Source organism: Chinchilla lanigera, unplaced genomic scaffold (assembly GCF_000276665.1).
Source record: "Chinchilla lanigera isolate Chin_1 unplaced genomic scaffold, ChiLan1.0 scaffold00060, whole genome shotgun sequence".
In the NCBI taxonomy this organism is placed as follows: domain Eukaryota; kingdom Metazoa; phylum Chordata; class Mammalia; order Rodentia; family Chinchillidae; genus Chinchilla; species Chinchilla lanigera.
The window spans coordinates 13717179-13739484 of record NW_004955461.1 but is presented as its reverse complement, the minus strand read 5'-3'; the positions used below and the strand labels follow the sequence as shown (position 1 = coordinate 13739484).

The following is a 22306-nucleotide window of genomic DNA, read 5'->3' as shown; positions in this document are numbered from 1 at the left end:
GAGGCTCACCTAGAAGAACAGTACCTTCCTCTGAGGACTCTTAGGAATATTACAGTCATAGTGGGTTGGTCACTTAGTATAACATTTAGCAGTTAGAGGTGCTGAATAAGAGGAAGCCATTGAAAGATCTTTCATTTTGGATTGAAAATCTCAGTTGTGATATACCTAGAAAATACATGCTTTGTTTTTATTTACTTTTACTTTAAAATTTAATTAATTAATTTTTGAGACAGGGTCTCATTAGGTAGCTCAGCCTGGCCTTGAACTCACTATGCAGCCCAGGGTGGTCTTGAACTCATAGCAATCCTCCTGCCTCAATCTCTTAAGTGCTGGAACTACAGGTGTGAGCCACCATGCCCAGCTAGATTTTGTCTTTAGTTTCTTGCTTATTATTGATTTTTGTAATAATCTTTCAGGGCAAAGACTGAAAAATGCTCTCAAAAGGGGAAGTCTTGGGTCAGAGTAGTGTGGTGCAAATGTTGATGAGACTCAGGGTGGAAGGGGGCTTCTATTCTACTTTGTTGATGGGAGTGTAAACTGGTGCACGCAGTATGGAAATCAATACGGAGAATCCTCAAAGCACAGAGACTAGAAACTCCATTTGACCCAGCTATTCTCCAACTAGAAGTCTTCCTGAAAGAGTTAAAGACATCATATTACAGTGATACATGCACACCCATGTTTATAGCAGCATAATTCATAATAGCTAAATCTTGGAAGCATTCTTTATGTCTATCAAAAGATGAATAGATAAAGAAAATGTAGTATTTATACATATTGGTTTACCTCCCTGCTACAAAGAAGGATAAACTTGAGCCATATTCAGGAAAATGAATGTATCTTGAGACCATAATGTTAAGTGCAGTAAATCAGACACATGAGCTTAAATACCACATGGCTTCTCTTATATGAGAAACCCAAAATATAAAGAAAGAACAAAATAAAAGATAGATAGTAGGAAGCAGAGAGATAGATTTTGTTTGAATGGGAAGTGGATCAAAAGATGGATGGAGGGGAGGGGAGCAAAAGGGTTGAGAAAAAGAAAATGTGTTATATGTGCATGTACCAACTCGAGTTTAATCATTATGTAATACAAACATGTACTCGTAAAAACTAAGAACTGAAAGAAAAAGAATTGTGCATTGCTTCCCTTCACGTTGATCAAAAAAAAAAAAAATAAATCTTGAACATCCTGTGTCTTTTGTCTTGCCAGCCCACCTTATGGTTTTATTTAAATATTCTAATTTTACCAAGCTAAGGAGGCTTTTTGTTTCTTTTTTTCTTTTAATCATCAGTGATACTTAATTTCACAAAATATTTTCTGTGCTTGATTTTCATAGAATTAGATATTTCCCCCATAATAATATCTTTTCCTTGGTTCTCTATAAAGAAACAGCCAAGTCCAAGAAACACAGACTATTTCTTTGCTCTGTGGCACTTGGCAGTTACCTATCTCTGTGTATTTTTGGCTCATTCCCCAGGTGATCTCTTCTACATCACTGTTAGGAGGTGAATTTTAAGGTTACTTTTAAAAAGTAAAGAGCCAATAAGAAATTTGTTATTACTTCACAAATTCTGACTTTCTAAGGCCATTGTGAGATAGCATTTATTTGCTCAACCCGTATATGTGCATTTGGAGGCAGGCACCATGAGAGATTGTTGTATACTTAGTGACTGGTTGAGTTGAGAGACGTGTGGTATACTTAGTGACTGATTTGGTGTGTATGGAACTTTCTGAGGTCAGGAGCCATGTGTTCCTCGTCCTGAGTAGGACTGTAGTCCTGTAGTAAGACTTGGCACTGAGAAGCTTCCTAGAAGTGTTGGAAGAGATGAATGAAAGAGTCACCCTTATAGGCCAGAGTCAGCTGTGCTCAGAGTTTTCATAGACAAGCACATTGGGGTATGTGCCACATTTCACCTTCTGCCTGTGGCAAGGGCAAATTCAGGAGGTCTAAGATACGTTTCAAGAAACCACCAACTGTCTGGAGATGATGGGACTTGCTTTGAGTGGTAGGAAAAAATTGGAGGTTTTCATGTGGCCAAAATATGATCCTTGAAGATTAAAACAAAAACCTGTGTCCCTGAGCACTTTATAAGTAAGGAGAAGGCATGGCTTTCTCTGTACCTTGAAGGAGGAATAATGTTTACGTGGGTGGAAAGGATCAGTCAGGGACGATATTTCTGATAGTACAGGTTTGAAGGACACCTGTGAGCATATAGGCACAAAGCCATGCTGAGGCGGGTTGGAATGCTGAGCTTTTACAATGGGACTGAATAACTTCCACAGACATTTCTCCAGAGAAGGTACACAAAAGTTCAAAAAGCAGGAGAGAAATACTCACCATCACTGGGCATGAGGGAAGTGTGAGTCAAAACCACAGGGAGACACCACCTCATACTCATTAGGATGGCTGTTACCACAAAAGCAGAAGACATGTAATGGTGAGGACGTAGAAAAATTGGAAAAATGGGAACACTTGTGTACTGCTGGGGGGAATATAGAATGGTGCAGATACCATGGAAAAAGATAGGAGAGTCCCTCAAAAGTTAAATGTGGAGTAACTGTCCAGGAATTGCTTCTTATCTGCCCCAAAGAACTGAAAACTGGGTCTTGATGTCTGCATATGCTTGTTCACAGCAGCATTTTTCATAAGAGCCTGAAGGCTGAAGCAACCTTAGTGTTTGTTGGCTGATGGATGGCTAAAGAAACTGTGGTACCCATACAATGGAAAGTTATTCAGCCTTAAAAAGGGAAGAGGTTCTGACACAGGCTCCAATATGAGTAAACTTCAGGCTCATTTTGGTAAGGGAAGCGAGACAATCACAGAAGGACCGAGACCGTATGATTCTACTTACATGAGTTTTCTAGAGGGGTTAAGTCTATATGGACACAAAGTAGGAAGGTTGCCAGGTGTGGGGGAGGGAGGAGTAGGGATGGAGAGTTAGTGTTGAATGGCTTCCATGGTTCAATTTAGCAAGATGAAAAAATTCTGGAGATAGATGGCGGCGATGGTTTATCAATGAAATGAATGTACTTAAATGCTTTAGAACTGTGTATTTAGAAAGAAATAAAATGGTAACTTTTGTTAAGTATGATTCCGCAAAATAGAACATGTAAAAAATAAAAGAAATAGAGCTAAAATTCGTGTATTTCGTAGTCTAAGCTGCATTGCCTCAGGGTACCAGATGGGTCAGGCTGCAGAGGGAGAAGGAAATTCATGTCAGTGTGAACACTTGTTCAGCTCGTGCATTTCTCATTGAATCTTCAGTGAAGTCTAGTAAGGTCAGTGTTAATTATTGTCTACCTCTGATAGTTGACAAGATGTGTCCAAGAATGGCAAGAGGAGGCACCTGGGATCTTGAAGAACTGGAGTGGCAAACCAAATTTTATTAGTGTTTATGTCTGTCCTCCTTCCACTATCCCAGGCTGGTTGGAATGCCAGATGCCTTCCCATGGGAAAGTTATGCTCCTCCTCAGCATGGCCTCTTTGTGACACACACAGGCTGTTTCCTTGATTAAAAAAAAATTCGGTGGCTGTGGCTGCCTCCTCATTGTAGAGAAGTAGGTCAAAGCAATAACCACAGGCTAGATGCATCTTGCCAGGAAGGCTTATTGCAACATAACCCTGGAAGCTTGAGGAGGAGGGTGGAAGCCAGGGTCTCCTTATAGCCTCCTGGAAGCATGGTTTCCCCTTGCACCTGCCAAGTGAGACTGATGTTTCCTCCTGCTCCTCAGCATGTTCATGGAGGCCCTGATGGGGCACTGTCAGCATCTGAGCTTACACACTGTGCCCCAAACTTTGTCCTCTCTGATGCTTCTGGAAAATGTCCCCACTAGGGTCATTAGTGGCCAACTCATTGCCAGATATGGTGGGAGCTTTCCCAACTTCTAAGGACATGGCTTACCTGCTTTCCGGACCCTCACCCTTCTTGAATTTCCATGACACATTTGAGTTGTGGATTGTTGCTTATGCTGTTGGTATTATAGCTGTGAAACCATCACCTGATCCTAGGTCATGATGATTTGCTTCTGTGTTTTCCCTGAGGAGTTTTATTTGCATATTTTTTCTGTAAAGGGCCATATAGTAAATATTTCAGGCTTTTCCAGACAAATATGGTCTCTGTTGCATATCCTCCTTTGTTTTTATTTTGTTTTAATGTACCACCTTTACAGTGTAAAAACTGTTCTTAGCTCCCAAGCAATATAAAAACAGAGTCTGTCTTGGCCCATGGCCTGTACTTTGCCAGTGTCTGTTTTTGGATGCTGCTGTGGAAGGATTTTATCATTTTAGTCAGGAGTTGAGTTGGGCTGGGATTTCTTGTTGCTATGGTTATTCTTGGTACCCCACAGACTGCAGATTCCTCTAGTGTTGCTTTGTGCTGGGGATGGAATGGATGAGAGAGGAGGGGTGTCAAGATGCCAGTTTTTCCCTTCATGTTCTCCCTCCACCCTTGGTCCCCTCCCCTTCTCTTCCCTCCCTTTCCAACATGCAGCCCCTTAGGTGGATCTGTCCACAGCTCTGTTGCTCTTAAGGTGCTTCTAGGCTGGTAATGGGCTGGTGGAGGTCTCTGGCATCCTCACCCCTCCTCACTCTTAGGGAGTCTCCATGCATCTGGGTCCTGTCTGGGGCTTTCTCATTATTTGTGCCCCTCATACTCACAGTTGCCTAGCTCTGCCCGTATTGTGGTGGTTGCTGGGCATGAGTGAAGTCCTGCCCCATCGCAACTGCGTGATGCCTCCATTGGCATTGGAGCTGAATCCTGGCTTAGGACTTTTTCCTGCCTCATCCCACTAGACTGGGACTTTGCCCTGTGTCTTACCTTGTTTGTGTACTTTTACCTTGCCTGCACCCTTGCCTTGTGATGCCCTTTCCTCAGCACTTTAAGGGACAGCAAGGTAGACACAGCCTCCTGTGCACAAGCACGGACAAAGTAGTTGGCCACCACTATCAGGAAGGGAAGACACTGAAACCCCAGCTCTAGACCAGGGCAGCCATTACCTTTGAGCTAAGATCTTCCTGCTCATGTAAGTTGTGGCTGATATCTCTTTATACTGTGGCCTGCCGCTGGTAAGATAGTCCTGTAACCAGCACCTCTTGGAAGGGCGTTGGTTGCCCGTGCCTACATCTCTGGGGTGGTTAATGTGGGTCTTGCTAGCTGCCTTTTCCTCACTGTCCACCTGAGAGGCGGGTATGTGAGCTTTGTTCTTGATGGAAGCATACCATTGCCTGTCCTGATGTGTGTCTTTAGGTGGTACTCACTGAAATGGGCTTCTCTTTCTAAAATGATGTATGCAATCACAAACCATATTTTGGAACTCCTTCCATGTGCATGTCCAGGCTGTGGATTGGGTTCATGTTGGACACCCTAGGAAAGATGACGCCAGGGTGAGAGTTGTCCATTGCTAGTAAGTACATTTACCTGGGTGTTCTTTATGCTGTTCTTCAGTGAAGCCTACTTTGTGGTGAGAAACCTTGGCTAACTTGGGAGTACTGATTTATTATTATTATATCTTTTTAGACTCTGGAAGCTGTCCTGAATTTCAAGTACTCGGGAGGCCCAGGCCACGTGGAAGGATATTACAGGAACCTCTCCCTAGGCCTGCATGTGGAAGTTGAGCCATCTGTATTTTTCACACGAGTCAGCACTCTCCCAGCAACCAGGTAACCATCACAACACTGCGAACCTGACAGTACTGTTTGGATCATGGCCCTCTGGTTCATATCAGTTGGGCCATCTGTGTGATCTGTGCCATCTGGCCAGGGTGCTCACTGCTCTGGGTCTGAAGGTCTTCAGTAGTAGACAGTCATGCAACAGGAACTGCTACTCTCGGTGGTTGACCGCAGAAGGCTTGCTGCCATGCTGCTACTGGCAGTTCTTGCATGTGGCCCTCGTGTAGACATCTTTCTGCAGGGTAACTCACCTTTCTTATCAGCAGGGCCTTGGAAGAGAGCTTGTGTAGTGGTACCTTGGTTCATGAACTTAATTCATTCCATGATTTTGGAGAAAATGGCTGTGGTCCTGTTTGCTACCACATGCAGAGTTTATAAATAGAAGCAAAATTTTACCAAGCATTTCTGTTTGTGAACCAAATTGTTCACGAACAGAAGCATTCATGAACTGAGGGAGGAATTACTGTATCTTGAGAACTCCTGGAAAAGCCTTGCATTTCTTCCTGTGCTGCTCCTCTTATCCAGTGAGATAAGTGCTTTGTTTCAGGGCCTGGCTATCCACTGTTGCAGGGGGTTCCCACTGTTCAGGGGAAAGGAATCAAATAATTTTAGTCTACCTTAAAACGGAAGTGGCAAGAAATGTTAGGGGTCTTTTAACAGGTGGGAGAGTGATAGTTTCTCATGATGAACTTTGACCTGTGGTGAAGTTGAGGCAGGGAGGCCAGGAGTCACCTAACTTGTAGAGCCCCAGCTGACCGGAAGCCCTGAAGCTCAAGAGTTTTGCCCAGGTGTACATAACCTCTGCAGAGCAGGTGCCAGTCGCCATGGAACTCAATCAGATTCTCAGGCTCAGCAATGCTCTGCACGTTTGTGGGGAGGGAAGGCTGGTTAGTATTATTCATTCTTAACAGAGTTAAGCAACAGTGGTGAAAAACACTTACCTGTTTATCCCTGAACATGAGGCAGGTGGGGAGGGGAGCATCACAGGCAGCCCCTCTCACCAGTCTGCCCAATATTTCACAGCATAAAACAGAGCTATGTTGCTGCCCATGTTAATGTTGTCATAAAAATCCATTTAAAGTGATACAGCCCTAAATAATAAGTGTGTTTTTGGTTTATAGGAAAGACTATTTTTCTTCCCAGACATTGGCAAATGGCTTTAGCCTGAATTAAAGGCTTAGCTGGGCCTTTTAGCATCACATTTCATCATCTATCACTTTTCCAGTCCTCAGAGTAATAATCTTCACTGCCAAGGCCTGCCTCTATTTTGAATTTGTATAAAGCATTAAAGCACTTGCCCTGAGGGAAGACTTGGCCAGAATGCTGCCAAACGACATTAGGGTATGACAGGCCCTTTCTGTGCCTCAGATCTGCTCCATCATAAACCCGCTGTGTCTCTTTCCTAGCCCCTCACCTCCCATTGCCACTACCCGTATAAATAATTCTCAGAACTGGCACAGGTTGTTACTGAAATCTTTTTTATCCCTATTGATATTTGGCTTCCATGTCATGGCCCCCGCAGTTCCAAATGACAATTTAAGGTGTGAAAAGTGCTGCCCTGTGGTAGGCTGCACACAGATTGGAAGAGGTGGTTATTAGCTAAAGTCCTAGTTGGGTCCTGATCCCCACTCTGTAGCCCTTGCTGTCTTCTTCTGGCCTGTATGTTTCTGTTCCTTACTTTTGGGATTGAGATTTGACTCCTGATTTTCCTTTGCCATTGTTTTTAAATCTAATTTGTCACCAAAATCTACAGATTGAACTGCTAAAATATCTTCTGATTACTCAGTGTGTTCCACTGCACATTCTATCCACTGTGGGAAGGGTTGCCTAATGGTCCCCAGCCATCAGTGTTGCTTCTGCAGCATCCTTCAGAAACTAATGTCCCTGTGCTGCCGCCCCTTACAGACTTTGCCAGGACAAAGACCACAGTCCCTTCTGGGCATGCAAGGTGTTTAAAGCTCTTGACTTGACCCTCCTCTTTAGCTCCTCTGGCCCTCAGCTTCTCCGCAATGCCCAGAAAGGCCCTGGTGCTCTGTGCCATCACTAACATGTGTCAGGAAGTTTATTCCCATGAGCTTTCATGTCTTTTTCTAAAGCTGTTCTTTTCTTAAAGTATTGTTCTTCCATTTAACCTTTTGGAAAATATCTGTTTGCCCTTGAGATCTATGTTACTATTCTTGTAGAATTTTCCTGAGCATGACTAGGCAGAGGGAGCTGTTCTCTCTGTGGGTTTCCTGTACTTACCTTGTACTTCTAATAAAGCGCTTGCCAGACTGTCCTGGGAGTACTTTCATTTATGCTTCAGGCCAACACCTCTGAAGTTTCAGGCAGGTGCTGTAGGAAGCACTCACTGGGGTAAGAGGTAGACAGAACACAGTCCTTGTTTTCTGGCAGCCTGGTGTAAGCCCAGGGGACAGAATTGGCACCACATTGAAACTCGAATCTATGTAAAAGAGTGATGAGCCCAAGAAATAACTGAATTCATATAAAAGATTTATTTGTCTCATTCCTTAACTTCTTCAAAGACTATTGACTTTAAAAAAGCAATAATGTAATTTTGTAGTATATAGCATATATACAGGTACAGTATATAACAAAAAGGTGCAAAGAATGGATGGGGCTATAGAATAAGAATAGAAGCTTTTATGCTATATGGAAAATACTACAATTTTGTATAAATTTAGAATGCAGTAAGTTAAAATTGCATATTATAAGCTTTAGCGCAACCATAGAGGTATGGCTAGTAAGCCAGAAGACATAAAATGAAATAATAAAAATACTTAATCCAACCAAAGAGGACGATGTATCAAGAAAGGAGGAGGACAACAAAGCACTTGGAGGATGAGGCCAAACTAGACTGTATAGTGAGACTTTGCCTCAAGAAAGAAAAGAAAGGAAAGAGAAAAAGGAACATGTAGTTAATGTGGTAGACTTGTATCTTCTGTATCAAGAATTATGTCAAATGTAAATAGACTAGTCACTGCATTTAAAAATGGAGGTTGTCCAACTGTAAGAAAGGAACATGCCAACTATATGCTTTTTACAGAAACTGACATTATATCTACATAGTGTAAAAGTAAAGAATGGGCAAAACGCATAGGTAAATACTAACATTTAGAAACTTGATGTGGATGTATTAATATGAAACAAATAGACTTTCAAGACAAAAGAGATAGGGCAGTTTGTAATGATAGAAGGATCAAGTTATCAAGAGTGCACAGCAGCCCTAAATAAATGCATTTAAAAACCTACCTTCCAAATAAATTGACATATTGAAGGGGGAAATATACAATTCCTCATTATAGCTTGATATTTTCTCTTAAGGTTTGATAGAGCAAGTAGACAAGAGGAAAAAAAACAAGAAATCTATTGCAAAGTTAGATAATTTTGTTAATCAATGCCACTTAATTGTTATGTATAAACTATAAATGTTTATTTTTAAAAGTTGAATGGTTTAAAATTACTGATATAGCTTCTGCATTAGATAAAGAAGAACAAATTGCACCCAGAGCAAACATAAAGAATAGCAAAGCGAAGGGCAGATATTAATGAAAACGAATACATAAAATCAGTGAAACCAACAGTGGCTTTTTGAAAAAAATTAATGATAAAATTAATAAATTGTAACCAGTCCAATCAGGAAAATAATGAGGATAAATTATCAATAATTGGAACAAAAGAAGTGGTATCACTACGGATTCTACAGCTATTGAAAGGATAATAACAAAATATTGTCAAAATCAATTTCAATAAATGTGACATCTTAGATAAAATGGACAAATATTTTGAAGGCAATATAGTACTAAAATTGACACAATAATAAATAAAATACATGGGTAGTCAGATATGAGTTAAAGAATTTAAATTCTTAATTAAAAATTTGCCATGAAGCAAATTTTAGATCCAGATGGCTTCCTTGTTGAATATATGGAGCTTTTAAGCAAGAGCTCGTACCACCTTTGCAGAAACTCACTCAGAAGATGAGCAAGAGGAAATCCTTACTCACCCCCCTCTTATGACACCAGCTGGTAGATCTGATTTGCTGTCAGATCTACTCAGAGGCATGAGGAGGGCAGAATGCTTTAGACCAGTAGCATCATGTGCACAAGTATAATATATGAAAACAGAACATTATTCAAGTTATTTTTATCAGTATATGTAATATAACACAAACAATTCAGGTCCAAACTAGCAATATGTTTTATTTTTAACCATTGAAAATCAGCCATTGGAATTTACCACATTAGCAAAATAAAGGAGACAGCATGTTATATCATTTGCTAAAGAAGTATTTTTTGACAAATCCAGCACTTAGGTGGAAGTGCTGGGTGAGTTTCTTTGACTCCATAAACTAAGGTTGACTTTGACACCATAAACTAAGTTTCTTTGACTCCATAAACTAAAGTTTCTTTGACTCCATAAGCTAAGTGCTGAGTGAGTTTCTTTGACTCCATAAACTAAGGTTGAGAGGAGGCTGGGAATTTAGCTCAGTGGCACAGCGCCTGCCTGGCAAGCGCAAGGTCATGAGTTCGATTCCCGGTACTGGAAAAAAAACAAAAAAACAAAACAACTACAACAACAACAACAAAAACCAAAAAGACTATGGTTGAGAACTGTTCAGCCTGAGGAAGGGCAGTGTATAGAAACCCTACAGTTCCTGTCATACTAAAAGGGAAAGTCTGATCATTTTTTTCCAAGATGAGGAGCTGAGCACATATGTTCACTTTGCCACTGTATTTATTATTTTTCTTGTAGTCCTAACTAGAGCAATAATATAAAAAAGAACTAAAGGAATAAAAATTGGAAATAAAGAAGTAGAATTATTGTTATTTTCATACTGATCTTTGCATGGTGTATATGTACAACAGAAAATCCTAAAAAATCTACCAACTCAGTGAAATTATTAGAACTACTAGTCAATCAAGTTACCAAGATTGTAAGATACTGCTTAATGTTAAAAAAAAATCATTTCTATATACTAGCACCTAACAGTTTGAAAATGAAATTTTGAAAATAATGTATGTAACAAAAAAACCCCATGAAACACAAATAAATTTGTAAAAATGTAATCCCTACCTGAAAAAAATGAGAAAATATAAAGGAATAATTGGAGAGGGTTACCAAAATTATCAATTCGAGGAGTCAATTATTATTAAGATACCCATTTTACCATCACTAATTATAAATTCAATACACTCTCAATCATAAGCCTTGTAGTATTTTTAGCGGAAATTGAGAAGTAGTTTATATAAAATATTTTAAAATGGAGTAGTCTAGCATGGACAGAGTACTTGGTCTAGAAAAACAAAGTCAGAAAATATAGGCTATATGTTTTAGACTTAATGTAAAATTACAGTAATGAGAAAAGTGTTATTGGTGTAAAGATAGACAAAGAGATTATTGGACCATAGTAGATAGTCAGGAAATAGTTCTGAATAATATGACAGCGGTTTTTTTTTTAGCAAGATTCAAAGAGAATTTCATAGGAAAGTAAAATCTTCTCTTTCTCCTTAAAGAAAATCTTGCAGAACATCTTCTGGTCTTTGGGGCCTTTGATTTTTTTAGATGGGATCAGAAACAGCTAACCATAAAATGAAAAATAGATAGGAGATGAATTTCACCAAAATTAAAAACTTATGCTCATCAAAAAGCGAGTTATATTGTAAAATATACTGTAATATTAGAACAAATATTTCTCATGACATACAATTACCAGAAAAGTGACCCATATTGTTGATCTTTAGGGAATTATAAAACTACATTCAGATTCCATTCTTTACCTGCTAGAATGACTGAAGTTACAAAAACCTGACAATAAATGTTGGTGTGAATGAGAAGCAACTGGAATTCATATAATGTATTTGTGGGGATGGACCATGAGACCGCTGCTTTAGGTTATTGGTCCTGCAGTTCTTCATGATTTTAAACATATACGTCCCCAGTGATCTAGCAGTTTCATTCCTAGATATTTACTCAAGTGAAATAAAAATTGAGTGATACCCTTAAACAGACCCTTATGAGAATTTTGTAATAGCTTTATTCTTAAATAACTCTGAAGTGGAAACAACCCCAAATCTTTGTGGGCAGGTGAATAAATAAGCAGTTTGTGGTGCAGCCATACACTGCAATACCATTCAGCCAAACTTCTGGTATGTGTAACATCATGGAGCTCAGAGTCATGAACACAGATCAGAGGACTCTAGTCACACCAGAAAACACTTTCTATGATTCCATTTATGCAGATTCCTGGGACAGGAAATCTCATCTGTTCAAAAACAGGAAATCTCATCATTCCTAAAAGCAATCTAAAGATTGACTATGGGTTAAGTTGGGCTGGGATAGGGGGTATCCTGGAAGGGAAACAGGTTATTGGCTACCCCAGTTTTACCTGGGATTTCTCCTGCTTTGCCTCTGATATTTTTGGAAAGCTCTCAGTACTGGGCAGACCAGGATAGGCATTTCTGCCTTGATAAAATGTGTGTCTTGGTAGGGGTATGTCTTCCATGGCTGTGGAACATAAGACATCATCAATCTACATGCTTCAGATGTGTGTCTTTCATTGTATGTGAATTACACCTTGATTTCAAAAATGTCTGATGCTCATATGTCAAGCTATATATAGAATTGAAGAGTGCACTTAATTTTAACCAGAGGTCTGGAATGATGTCATAGGTGTTGAACGTGGTATTAATTCTTGAACAATACCAGGGTTTTACCACCTAGCCTTTGAGAGGAGTAGGGAAAACTCAGTGCATTTCTGCTTTCCTCTCTAGATTTTGAGCTCAATGAAATCTGGAAAGAAGCTGAAGTTGTGTTTTTCTTAGAGATCTGTATATATTGCATGATCTGGACTATAGCAAAATTAATATGCACTGGGCAATGTTTGCAGTTTATGGCAGTGATGTGACACTGTGTTATGAATTCATTGTTTTTCATTTGCTCACAGGTAAGGATTTTCTGTGTGCATGATACCTGTTAAGAGTTACAGTCATCCCCAGAGGTGGCCTGTTTCAACACATTTGCATTGCAAATGAAGCCCATGGAGGTTATATGATTTGCCCAGGCTTACATGGCTTGGGGGTAACAGACCTACATCTAGATATCCTGGCTTCATGGCTGTTGAAGTATGGACAGCTGCCTGTTTGAGTCTGCATGGAGAGTCAGGCTCATTTTAGTGCAGACAGAAGCGAAATATGTGTCAAAAGATCACTACAGTTGGCACAAACAGAATTACCTATTCTGTTGTGAAATAAAGTACAAATGGTTATGGGTTATTTGCTCCAGTGATGGTCTGTGGGTCTTATTAGTATTGTATTAACAATTCCTGCAGTTTTTCTTAGTGGTACTTCTTTTAAATGTTAGACAGTTTTCTAAAAGAGAATGGGGAAGAAGGGTATAATATATTTCAGGGAGTGTCCAGGTACAGTGTGCTCAGCATCCCATTTCCACTCCAGAGAGCCCTGGGGAGTGGTGTTACTACCTGTAGGTATCCAGGAGCTCACCTTGTGGTGTATATCAGTGGATGCAGAGGTGTGGCTACAACTGTGGACTTCTAGGCAACAAACTGAAGCTTTTGGTCATACTTGTATGACCTGTATATTCTGTGACCTGGGTTTTGATTTCTTCTTCTGCTCCAGCCTTTGTGAGAGACTTGTTCCTCTGGAGAAGTCTGCATGCCTCTCCTGGCTTCCAGTCTCCTGTCCCTCTCCATGTGTCATCTTAGCTCTACTACCCTAGTCAGGATGTTAAGAGAATCAAATTAAACAACAAAGAGGCAGTATTGTCTAAGTGCCACAGCATAATATGGATGTGATTGGAATCTCATTGTTACTATTATTTTTTTACCATTTTCCCTCTGGGGTATACATAGGTCTCAGTTGACTGTTATTTAGAAGATCAATTACCTCTGAGATTCACATTTTACACAGAGCTGCCCGGTGATGTTGGTAGGGACTAGATTGAAATGGATTAGGCCATACTGTCCCTGTCTGAACTTGAAACTTCCCTTTCTCCCGAGGAGCAATTTCTTTCTAGCCTGTTACAATAAATGATCCAATCTCAGACTTTCCTGCTCTGAGCTGTGTGGAAAATAAACTCTTCTGAGGAGGATAGGGTGTAGTGGTATTGCATTATTAATAGAAATCATGCCATCATACCTCTTGAGACATAGCATTTGCTCTGCATCCTTTCCAGCCCCCGTCCCCACCGGTAGGGACAACTCAGTTCTGCAGGGAGTATATGCTCAGAGCTTGTGACATAGGCTGGTTTAAGAGAGAGTTTTATCATGGTAGATATTTTTCAAGCCTTATCAGCACTGCATTCTCCCTTCCTTCCCATTTCCTTCTTTCTGTCCCTCCCTCGCTCACTCCCTTCCCTCTTCCTTTACTTTCTTCTTGGAACAAATATTTCTTTGCATTCTGTTCTGTACTAAGCACTATCCTAGATACTGAACACATAGCAAGGAATAAAGTAAAACTTATGCTTAAAGAGTTTACATTTCATCAGGGAGAGATAGGCAATAAAAATAAATATACAGGATGATAGGTGCACCCAGTAATGTAGACAACAAACATAAATGTGCTGGGTGATAAGTGCTATGAGGAAAAAGTAGAGCTGCATCAGAGAAAGGGCCAATCAGGTGGCTGTTGCGATCATCCAGCAGTCACTGACGAGGTTCTGGATATACTGTGAAGGTAAAGAATTGCTCTGATGTAGGTATGGCAATGTAAAGATTTTGTCCTGAGAGGCTGGGATAATGGAGATGCCATGCACTGAGATGGCAGATTTGAGGAGAAACAGGCTTTAAAATATTTTTTTGATAATTTAACAAGTACAAAGTGTAAATAAATACAAATTATTGTTCACTATTCTTTTCCCACTTACATTGTTTTGATCAAACCCATGATAGTTTCTCCTGATCTTTGCTCATTGCATTTCCTACATGCATCTTGACCTGGGCCATTGCCTGTTTACCTCAACCTCCCAGTGTCTTGCCAGTATTAGCATGTTCTCCTAACAGGGTTACCATGTTTGCACACAGAGGTTATTTTAAACTGTTACCTGATCAACTGTGGAAGCTGGGTGCTACTGATGCTCTGCTGAAATACTAAGGATTTAATATCTTTCTTTTTTCAGGATAAGTATATTCTATAGGGGAAAAACTGATTCTAATTCCATTAGGTGTCTGAGCCCGGAAGCAATTACGAAATTTCTTTTCTTCTTCTCCTCTTCCTCCTCTTCCTCCTCTTTTTCCTCTTCCCTCTCCTCCTCCTCCTTCTCCTCCTCGTCTTCTTCTTCCTGTTCCTCCTTCTTCTTCCTGCTTCTCTTCCTCTTCTTTTTCCTCCTCCTTCTCCCTCTTCTTCCTTTTTCTTCCCCCTCTTCTCCCTCTCCTTCCCCCCACCTGAAACTAGAAGGAATATTTGGATTCTATTGTTTTGATTCAGACCCATGCCATTTTTTTCTGTACTTAATTCTAGATTCATATGAAGTTGCAAAAAATATATATATACAGAGAAATCCTACACACCTTACACCTGGATTTCCCTACAAGGTTAAAACATTTTCAAGTCTATGACTGGAATACTTAGCAAATAAATATTGAAAGGAATGATTTTAAGTGTCAAAATAAGACTCCTTCTTGATATTTTAAAGTACAACCAGCTGTCTCACTTTTTAAAAACAGTATGTGTCCATAACACAGTGTCTGTTGTGGAGGACACATGATAGGCTGGGGTGGGGACTGGGGGGAGGCGCTGCTCCTGCAGAGTTCATAATTCAGCATGGCCATCAGCATGATATCTCAGGAGTTCTCAGAAAGAAGTGGGCTAGGTAAAGCCCCTTTCCCAAAGTGAAGAGACATAGCACAGCCAGTGTAGTCCATGCTGTTGGTTGGTGAGAATTGTGCAGCCCAGAAGGAAGCCCTTACCTGAGGCCCTCAGCTTCACCTGTTTCCCGTTGGTCACCATCATGGGAAGCCCAGGGGAGGCCTACCTTGGAGAGCCAGGGGCTGGAGAGCCTTTGTAAACTTCTGCCAAAGCCGTAACCAGCACCACACTCATCCTGAGACTGCCATTAGTTTGGTCAGTTCAGACTCTTGGGTTGGAAGAATGCTGAATAATGGAATGTATTTCCTACAACCCAGCCCTCACCTGTTGGCTTACATCCCTGAAAGAATTAGCATGATTTTGGTTGTCTTTCCAGTGATGACCATACTGTGAGTCTGTGTAGGCCAGGAACTAGGGCCCAGTCTGTCATGGACAGGAGCAGGCTTGATATTGAGCCTGTGGTTAACACACAGGGCCCCTGGCTCTAGTGTCAACCAGTTGTGACCCTTCCAAGTGTCCTGCTTCTAGAGAACTGCTTCACGTTTTTCTGTCTCTGCTCATGGGTATATCTTCAAGAGCCTGTCCTAGGATACAGGTTGCTTAAAATCAAGAAGTGACTCATATTTTAGTTTAACTTGGCATATTATTAAATATTATATGATATTATCTATCATATTATATATTAATGTAGTGTTATTAAATGTTATATGTCAATGTTCATCTAAAATGGTATTAAATACTTTTTAAATACAAAATTAAATTTTTTCCTCTTTAATAAGTATTATACACTGGCTGTCATATTTAAGGGCCCAATTTTATAAACATAAATTAAAAATAGAGATTGGATATTGAAAGATAGATTGTTCAGTGTCAACAACTGGTCAATTTCTTTTTGAACTCAGGCTTGGAATTCTTGCATTTTTAAAGTTCTTTTGGTTTGTTTGTTTAATCCCCATGGAGTTTAATTTCTAAATAATAGTATAGGAAACATGATTTCAAGTTGTCATTTGCAAGTACTTATCTTTTGTGAATTTATCTTGTCTTTATTCCCAGAAATGCAAAGCTAAATTGGAAATAGTCATCATTGTATGTAATCTGTTCAACATTGTGTTTTGATGTTCTACAAGTATTTTGATGTGCTACAAATGAATTGTGATGAGATGAACGCAGCTCATAGACTGGGTGACAGTCACCCAGAGGCACAACCGCAGCACCGTTTTTATGCCCTTCATTACTGTGTGCTCTTCATGGCTCTTTTCTCTAACCAATGGCCCATTATGAGTACAAATTGGGCAGTTTAACAGAACTCCAGCGGTATCTTCACCAAAGCTGCTTTGGGGCTGTGTGTTGGTCAGTAGAGAGATACAGCAGTGATGTAACTATTCCATAAGGGGTGTATCTGATCTCCAGTCCAGCTTCCTATACCTTCAGAATTTCAAATGATTTCTTTCTTTCAAAATACCTTTATTGAAATGTAATTTTTTCTGCTATGTAATTTGCCCACTTAAGTTGCATAGTTCAGTGTTTTAACAGTCACAGCATTGTTCAGCCATCACAGCAATCTAATTTTAGACCTTTTCATAATATCAATATAAACCCAGCCCCTATTCACTTGTTCCCCTTCCCCTCCTCCACTCCTCCTGCCTAGGCAACTGCTGATATATTTTCTTATTCTAGATAACATTTGACTGGCTTCTTTCACTGAGTGTAATATTGCCACAAGTATCGGTATGTCATTATTTTTATTGCTGCTGCATGGATATAGCACATTTTGTTCATTACTTCTGGACATTTGGGTTGATTACACTTTCTGGCTATCACAAACCATTATGTAAAGGTTTTTGCATAGATGTATGTTTTTATTTTTACTGGGAATAAACCCAGGAGTAGAACTGCTGGATTGTGCAGTAACTCTGTGTTTAAGTGTTTAAAGAGTTGCCACATTATTTTCCAAAGTTGGTGGCACCATTTTGCCTTCCTACCAGCAGAGTGTGAGTATTCTGATTTTTTTTTACCTCCTTGCCAGTGTTCATTATTGTATGTGTCTTTTAAAGTACAGCCATTCGATATATTTTTCCTAAGGGAGAATTTTTAAAATAATGTTTAAAAAATTTTTAAAAATCAGACACAGACATCCTTCCTCCCTCAATAATATGAACCTCTGAGACCTCTCCCGAGACCTATCTGGTCAGTTACCAGGAAGGAAATGCTTCTACGCATGCGCAGCTATCACTGCTATCTCTGGTGCTTTAGCAGCCATGTGTTGACTTGGCCCTCTTTTGTCAGGCCATCTTCCAGCTGGGACCAGCCCTGTCATCTTTCTGGGGTAGCTGTCACAACCTTCCAAGTCACTTTGCCTTCAGGCTTTCCCTTTGTAATTCTTCCTCTCACCAGATGCTAAAGCGCTCTCAAACATGGTATGTCCCTTCTTTTCTTCAGGTCCTTTGGTGAGTCTTCATTATCTGCAAGTCAGGATTTTCAGCCATTTCTTCAAAAGCTGCGTGTTTTTTTTCTTTGTATCTGTGTTTTCTATGACATCATTTTCAGGGTGGGTTTTGGGGTTTTTTGTTTGGTCCCATTGGGCTACTTTTTTCCACTGACTTTTTTTCCTCTTAGTTGTTTTTATTAGATGATTTATTTATGTATCTGCTTTCAAATTCTCTATTTTATTTTCTTTGTGGTCCAAAACCACATTTGATGTGATTTCCATGATTTTGTAGTTCTTAGGACACCCACCCACCCCATGGCCTGAAATATGGTTCTTGGTTAAGTGTGGTACATATATACTTGAGAATTATGAGTATTCTGCTGTATTGGGGTGGTGTGCTCCTTGAGTGCCAGTCTAATCCAGGTGGTCAATGGCATTATTTATTTATTCTACAACCTGTCTTATCTTATGTCTATGTGTCCTCCCAGCTACTAATATGCTTTACCATCTGGTGAATTTTTCAGTTCAGTATTTTTCAGTTTCTCTTCATTGATCTTTAGACCACTTTTCTTTGCTGCAATTTTTCTCTTTTCTTAGGTTTCAGGTATGCTCACATCTATGTCTTGGACTGTGTTTAAAGTCTTTTTCTGTAAAACAATCAAGGTTCTTGCCTGCTGGTTTTATTCCCTTGGGAGCTGCTGTTTTCCTCTGCTGACTTTTTTTTCTAGTTTTGTTTTATATATTTAAATATAATCCTGTGAGATATTATAGTCTTGTTTGAGGAGAATGTAGATAATTTTGTTTTAGCTGGTAGTCAGTCCACAGGGTCTTTTGTTTTGTTTTTGGCACAGTCCCAAATGCTTCAAGTAGACTGCGCTGCATCTCCAGTGTCAAAGCATCTGTGGTACTCTCTGGACCAGCCCCACTTGTGCCACCCAGGATGTTCTCTGGAGCTCAGGTTTGAAGCTTTGGGTTTGCTGGTCAAGGTCTGATTTCCTTTGTTGCACTTCATGATGAGACCAGGAGATCATCCATATCTTTGTCAGGCTGCTCTCTCAATCTCTGTCCTATTTCTTATCGCCTAAGTACTTTCCATGAAGGCTTCATTCTGTATGTGCCTGCTGCAAACCATAATTTGAGTTCCCCATTCTCTATGTCTAATGTGGCACTAGTTGGCCAGAAGCATGGGGGTAGGGGAAACCAAAGTGATGGGAGTAGGTACCCTGGCTTGGGACCTCAGCTGCTGATCAGGGAGAAGTGGGATCCTGAACGCAGGGTGCTACCTATGATGGCTGGGACAAGGTATGGAAAAAGAAAGGGAAAGCCAGGGATCCTCCTCTTTCTTCCTTTATGAAACCTTCCTAACTAGTTGGACCAGGGAGGCAGGCTTCTGTAGCTCTTTCTGCCATCCCTTACACACATCCCTGAGCTATCACGCTGTATCACGAAGTCACTGGGGCATACTCCCTAGCCCCAGGGTGTATCCCAAAGCCCCTGGCTACTTTTCAGTTTAGTTCTGCTACGATGGTGGGCAATCTGCCTCATTCTCTGTTCAGAACTTTGATCTGTGGTCCCTACTTTGATTCACCTTCTGCATTTTACTTGAGTCTTTAGCTCCATCCATTCTAGTTGTGATTTATAGATAGAATTCAGTTGCAGTCCGTAGGAGAGACAGGATAGATTGTGCTTACTACATATTTTCCAGAATTAGAACTCATCTTTTCTTTTTTCATAAACTAATTCATGTCACTCATTTGCTTAAAATTCTCAAACTACCTCCTTATAATGCTTAGAATGAAATCAATATTTTTTCTGCGACCTTTTCTCTGTCATTAATCTTATGCCACTCTCTTCTTCACTTGTTTCGTGATCACACATTGTGGTTTAAGATTTTTATATAATTGCTTATTCTTTCTGGAAAGCTCTCCTCCAAGACCTTCACAGGATTACTTCTTTGTCATGTGAGCCTCTGGTAACACATTATTTCTTCAGAGAGGACCTTGTTTACCATCAAATTTTAAGTCATATCTTAATTTCTGTTGATATTTTCAGGAGATATACTTTATTTTCAAAAACTATTTGCGTTATACTAGTCTTGTGCTCTGCCGCATATCACAGTCTACTTTTTTACACTAGCTGTTGCCATGACAACCAGATTTATGCAGGTATAACCTGAGAGCACCTTACTTCAGCCCTAGTGAACATCTCTTCCTTTCTAGAATATTCTAAATGGCTCATCTGAGGCTGCAGGATTGGATGAGTACAGGTCTGCACTCTGCACAGTGTATGTGTGTATGAAAATTGACCCCACAGTGGAAAGCTTGGCCAGTGAGAGCAAGAGTTGGTGAAGAAATGATCTCATTTTCTGTGTACACAGGCACACAATAGTTACGAATAGTTCTGTAGCACCTCAGAAGCCTGAGGGTGATGGAGCTGCAGCCACCGCAGGGTAACCAGTTTAGTACCACATACCAACAAAGTGTTGGCGTTATTCTCTCTTCTCTGCCAGTCTGTTCCCGCCACCCCACCTTGTGGGCTCTTCCCCAGCACTGGCTGTATCCAAGCCCTTTGTCAGGCTCTGCTTGTGGATAGGATCTAGGTTAGGACAATAGTATTCAAATGAATTAAAAATATTTCTTATAAAACATTTCAACTCTAAGAAACAGCAAAAGATGAAGGAGATATCAATGTATCCACCATGTAGCTTTGTCATACTTTAACATTTCTCTGTATTGTATTTGCTGTATTTTAAATGTAAAGACATAAAAATATATTGCAAAAGTTCTATATATTCCTCCCTAAAGCCATTTTTCTTCCTCACTTACCAGGCATGGTTATTCTTCTGAGTTTGATGTTTATAAACAATATAGAGTATTTTAAAAATTTGATAGACATGTTACTTTATGCTATCTTCTGGACCTCATTTGTCCAGCATTATTAACAGAAGATTTATCTGTGGTAAAGTAGATAGTTCTCTTAAATTTGTTTTCACCTCTGCCTAGGTTTCATTTTGGAACTGTCCCATCATATCCACTTTCCAGGTGATGTGTACTTCATTAAAAACAGTTCTTTGCTTTTATAAACCATGTTGCCACGAATGCCCTTCATGAGTATTCAATGAACATTTCTGAATGTGTCCCGCTGTTGCTATCTGGAGTGGGTCTGTTAGGTCAGAGTTTCTTCATCTACAGTGTGACCAGTTAGTCCCCATTTCCACACGGAAGGAGTTGTAGCAATCTATGCCCTGCTCACGGTGGATGAGACCTCCCACATCTGTTGATGACATACATCTTGGTACTGGACCATGATTCAAATAGTTCTAATAGACTTAGAGTTTTATTTCTGTTTTTCTGGCTGCTAGTTGGACTGAGCCTCTGTTCCTATTTATTGACCTCTGGATTTCCTGTAATTTCAGTTGTCAATTCCTGTCCTTTGCTTAATTTTCTACTGAGTTATTTCTTATTGATTTATAGGCATTCTCCATAAATTCAGAATTCTAATTTGTCAATTTAAAGCAGTGCAGATACTCTTTCACAAGTAATTTGTCTTTGCTTTGGTTTGTAATGTTTTCCATTAAAGTTCTTTATTCTAATGCAGCCAGAGTATTTTTTTCATGTTTTTCATATCTTATAACTCATTTGAGAAGTCCTTCTGTCTTTCTGAGCCATGAGCTGACCAACTGTTTTTTAAAAGGTTTTATTTATTTATTTATTTAAATGTAGGAAAATTTATTGGAGAATTGGAATGGGGAATAGGAGTACCTCCTGAGAGACAGGAGGGGTCCTGAATAGGTTGCCTAAAAGGTTTTAAAATATTGTTTTTTATATGTAGGTAGTATTCAGTCTACTTTGAATTTATTTTGCTCATGGCTTCCGGTAGTGTGCACTTTTCTGTCTGTATCATCATTTGTCCCCAGCACTCTTTATTGTATCTTTTAATTAATCAGCATCACTGTCTTAGTTGTACCTCCAGCTCCCTCATGGTCATGCTTGTGCTTGTGCTTGTGGACTGTCTTTTCTTTCTTTCATTCATGTATTTTTCTACCACTGATCCAGGACCACCTCTAGTTTCATAACAATTTTTGATACCTAGTAGGCCAAAGTCCTCCAGAGATCGCCCTCATCATTGTTCTATGTTATATTTTTGACCCTTTGAATACCATTTAGAATAGCTTGTCACATTTTTCCCCCAAACAAGACTTTGTTGGGAATCTTTTATTGAATTGTATTAAATTTATGTAATTTTGGAAAGTGATGACTTCTGTGTTAGTCCCCTTCTGTGCTGGGGCAAAATACCTGACATGCGTAACTTAAAGGAGAAAAGGTGTATTTTGGCTCGCAGTCTTAGAGGTCTGTGTTTGGCCAGCTGCAAGTCTGACATAT

General features: G+C 39.9%; 1 protein-coding gene across 5 annotated transcripts in view; it reads left to right on the top strand.

The window, feature by feature from the left end:
* Positions 1–22306, top strand: part of Trappc9 (trafficking protein particle complex 9) — a 632072-nt gene that overhangs the window by 390675 nt on the left and 219091 nt on the right. For all 5 annotated transcript variants that reach the window (XM_013521334.1, XM_013521333.1, XM_013521332.1 and 2 more), the window contains one exon: positions 5521–5663. In XM_013521334.1, the coding sequence (XP_013376788.1) occupies positions 5521–5663 (143 nt within the window). The remainder of the gene's footprint in view (positions 1–5520; positions 5664–22306) is intronic.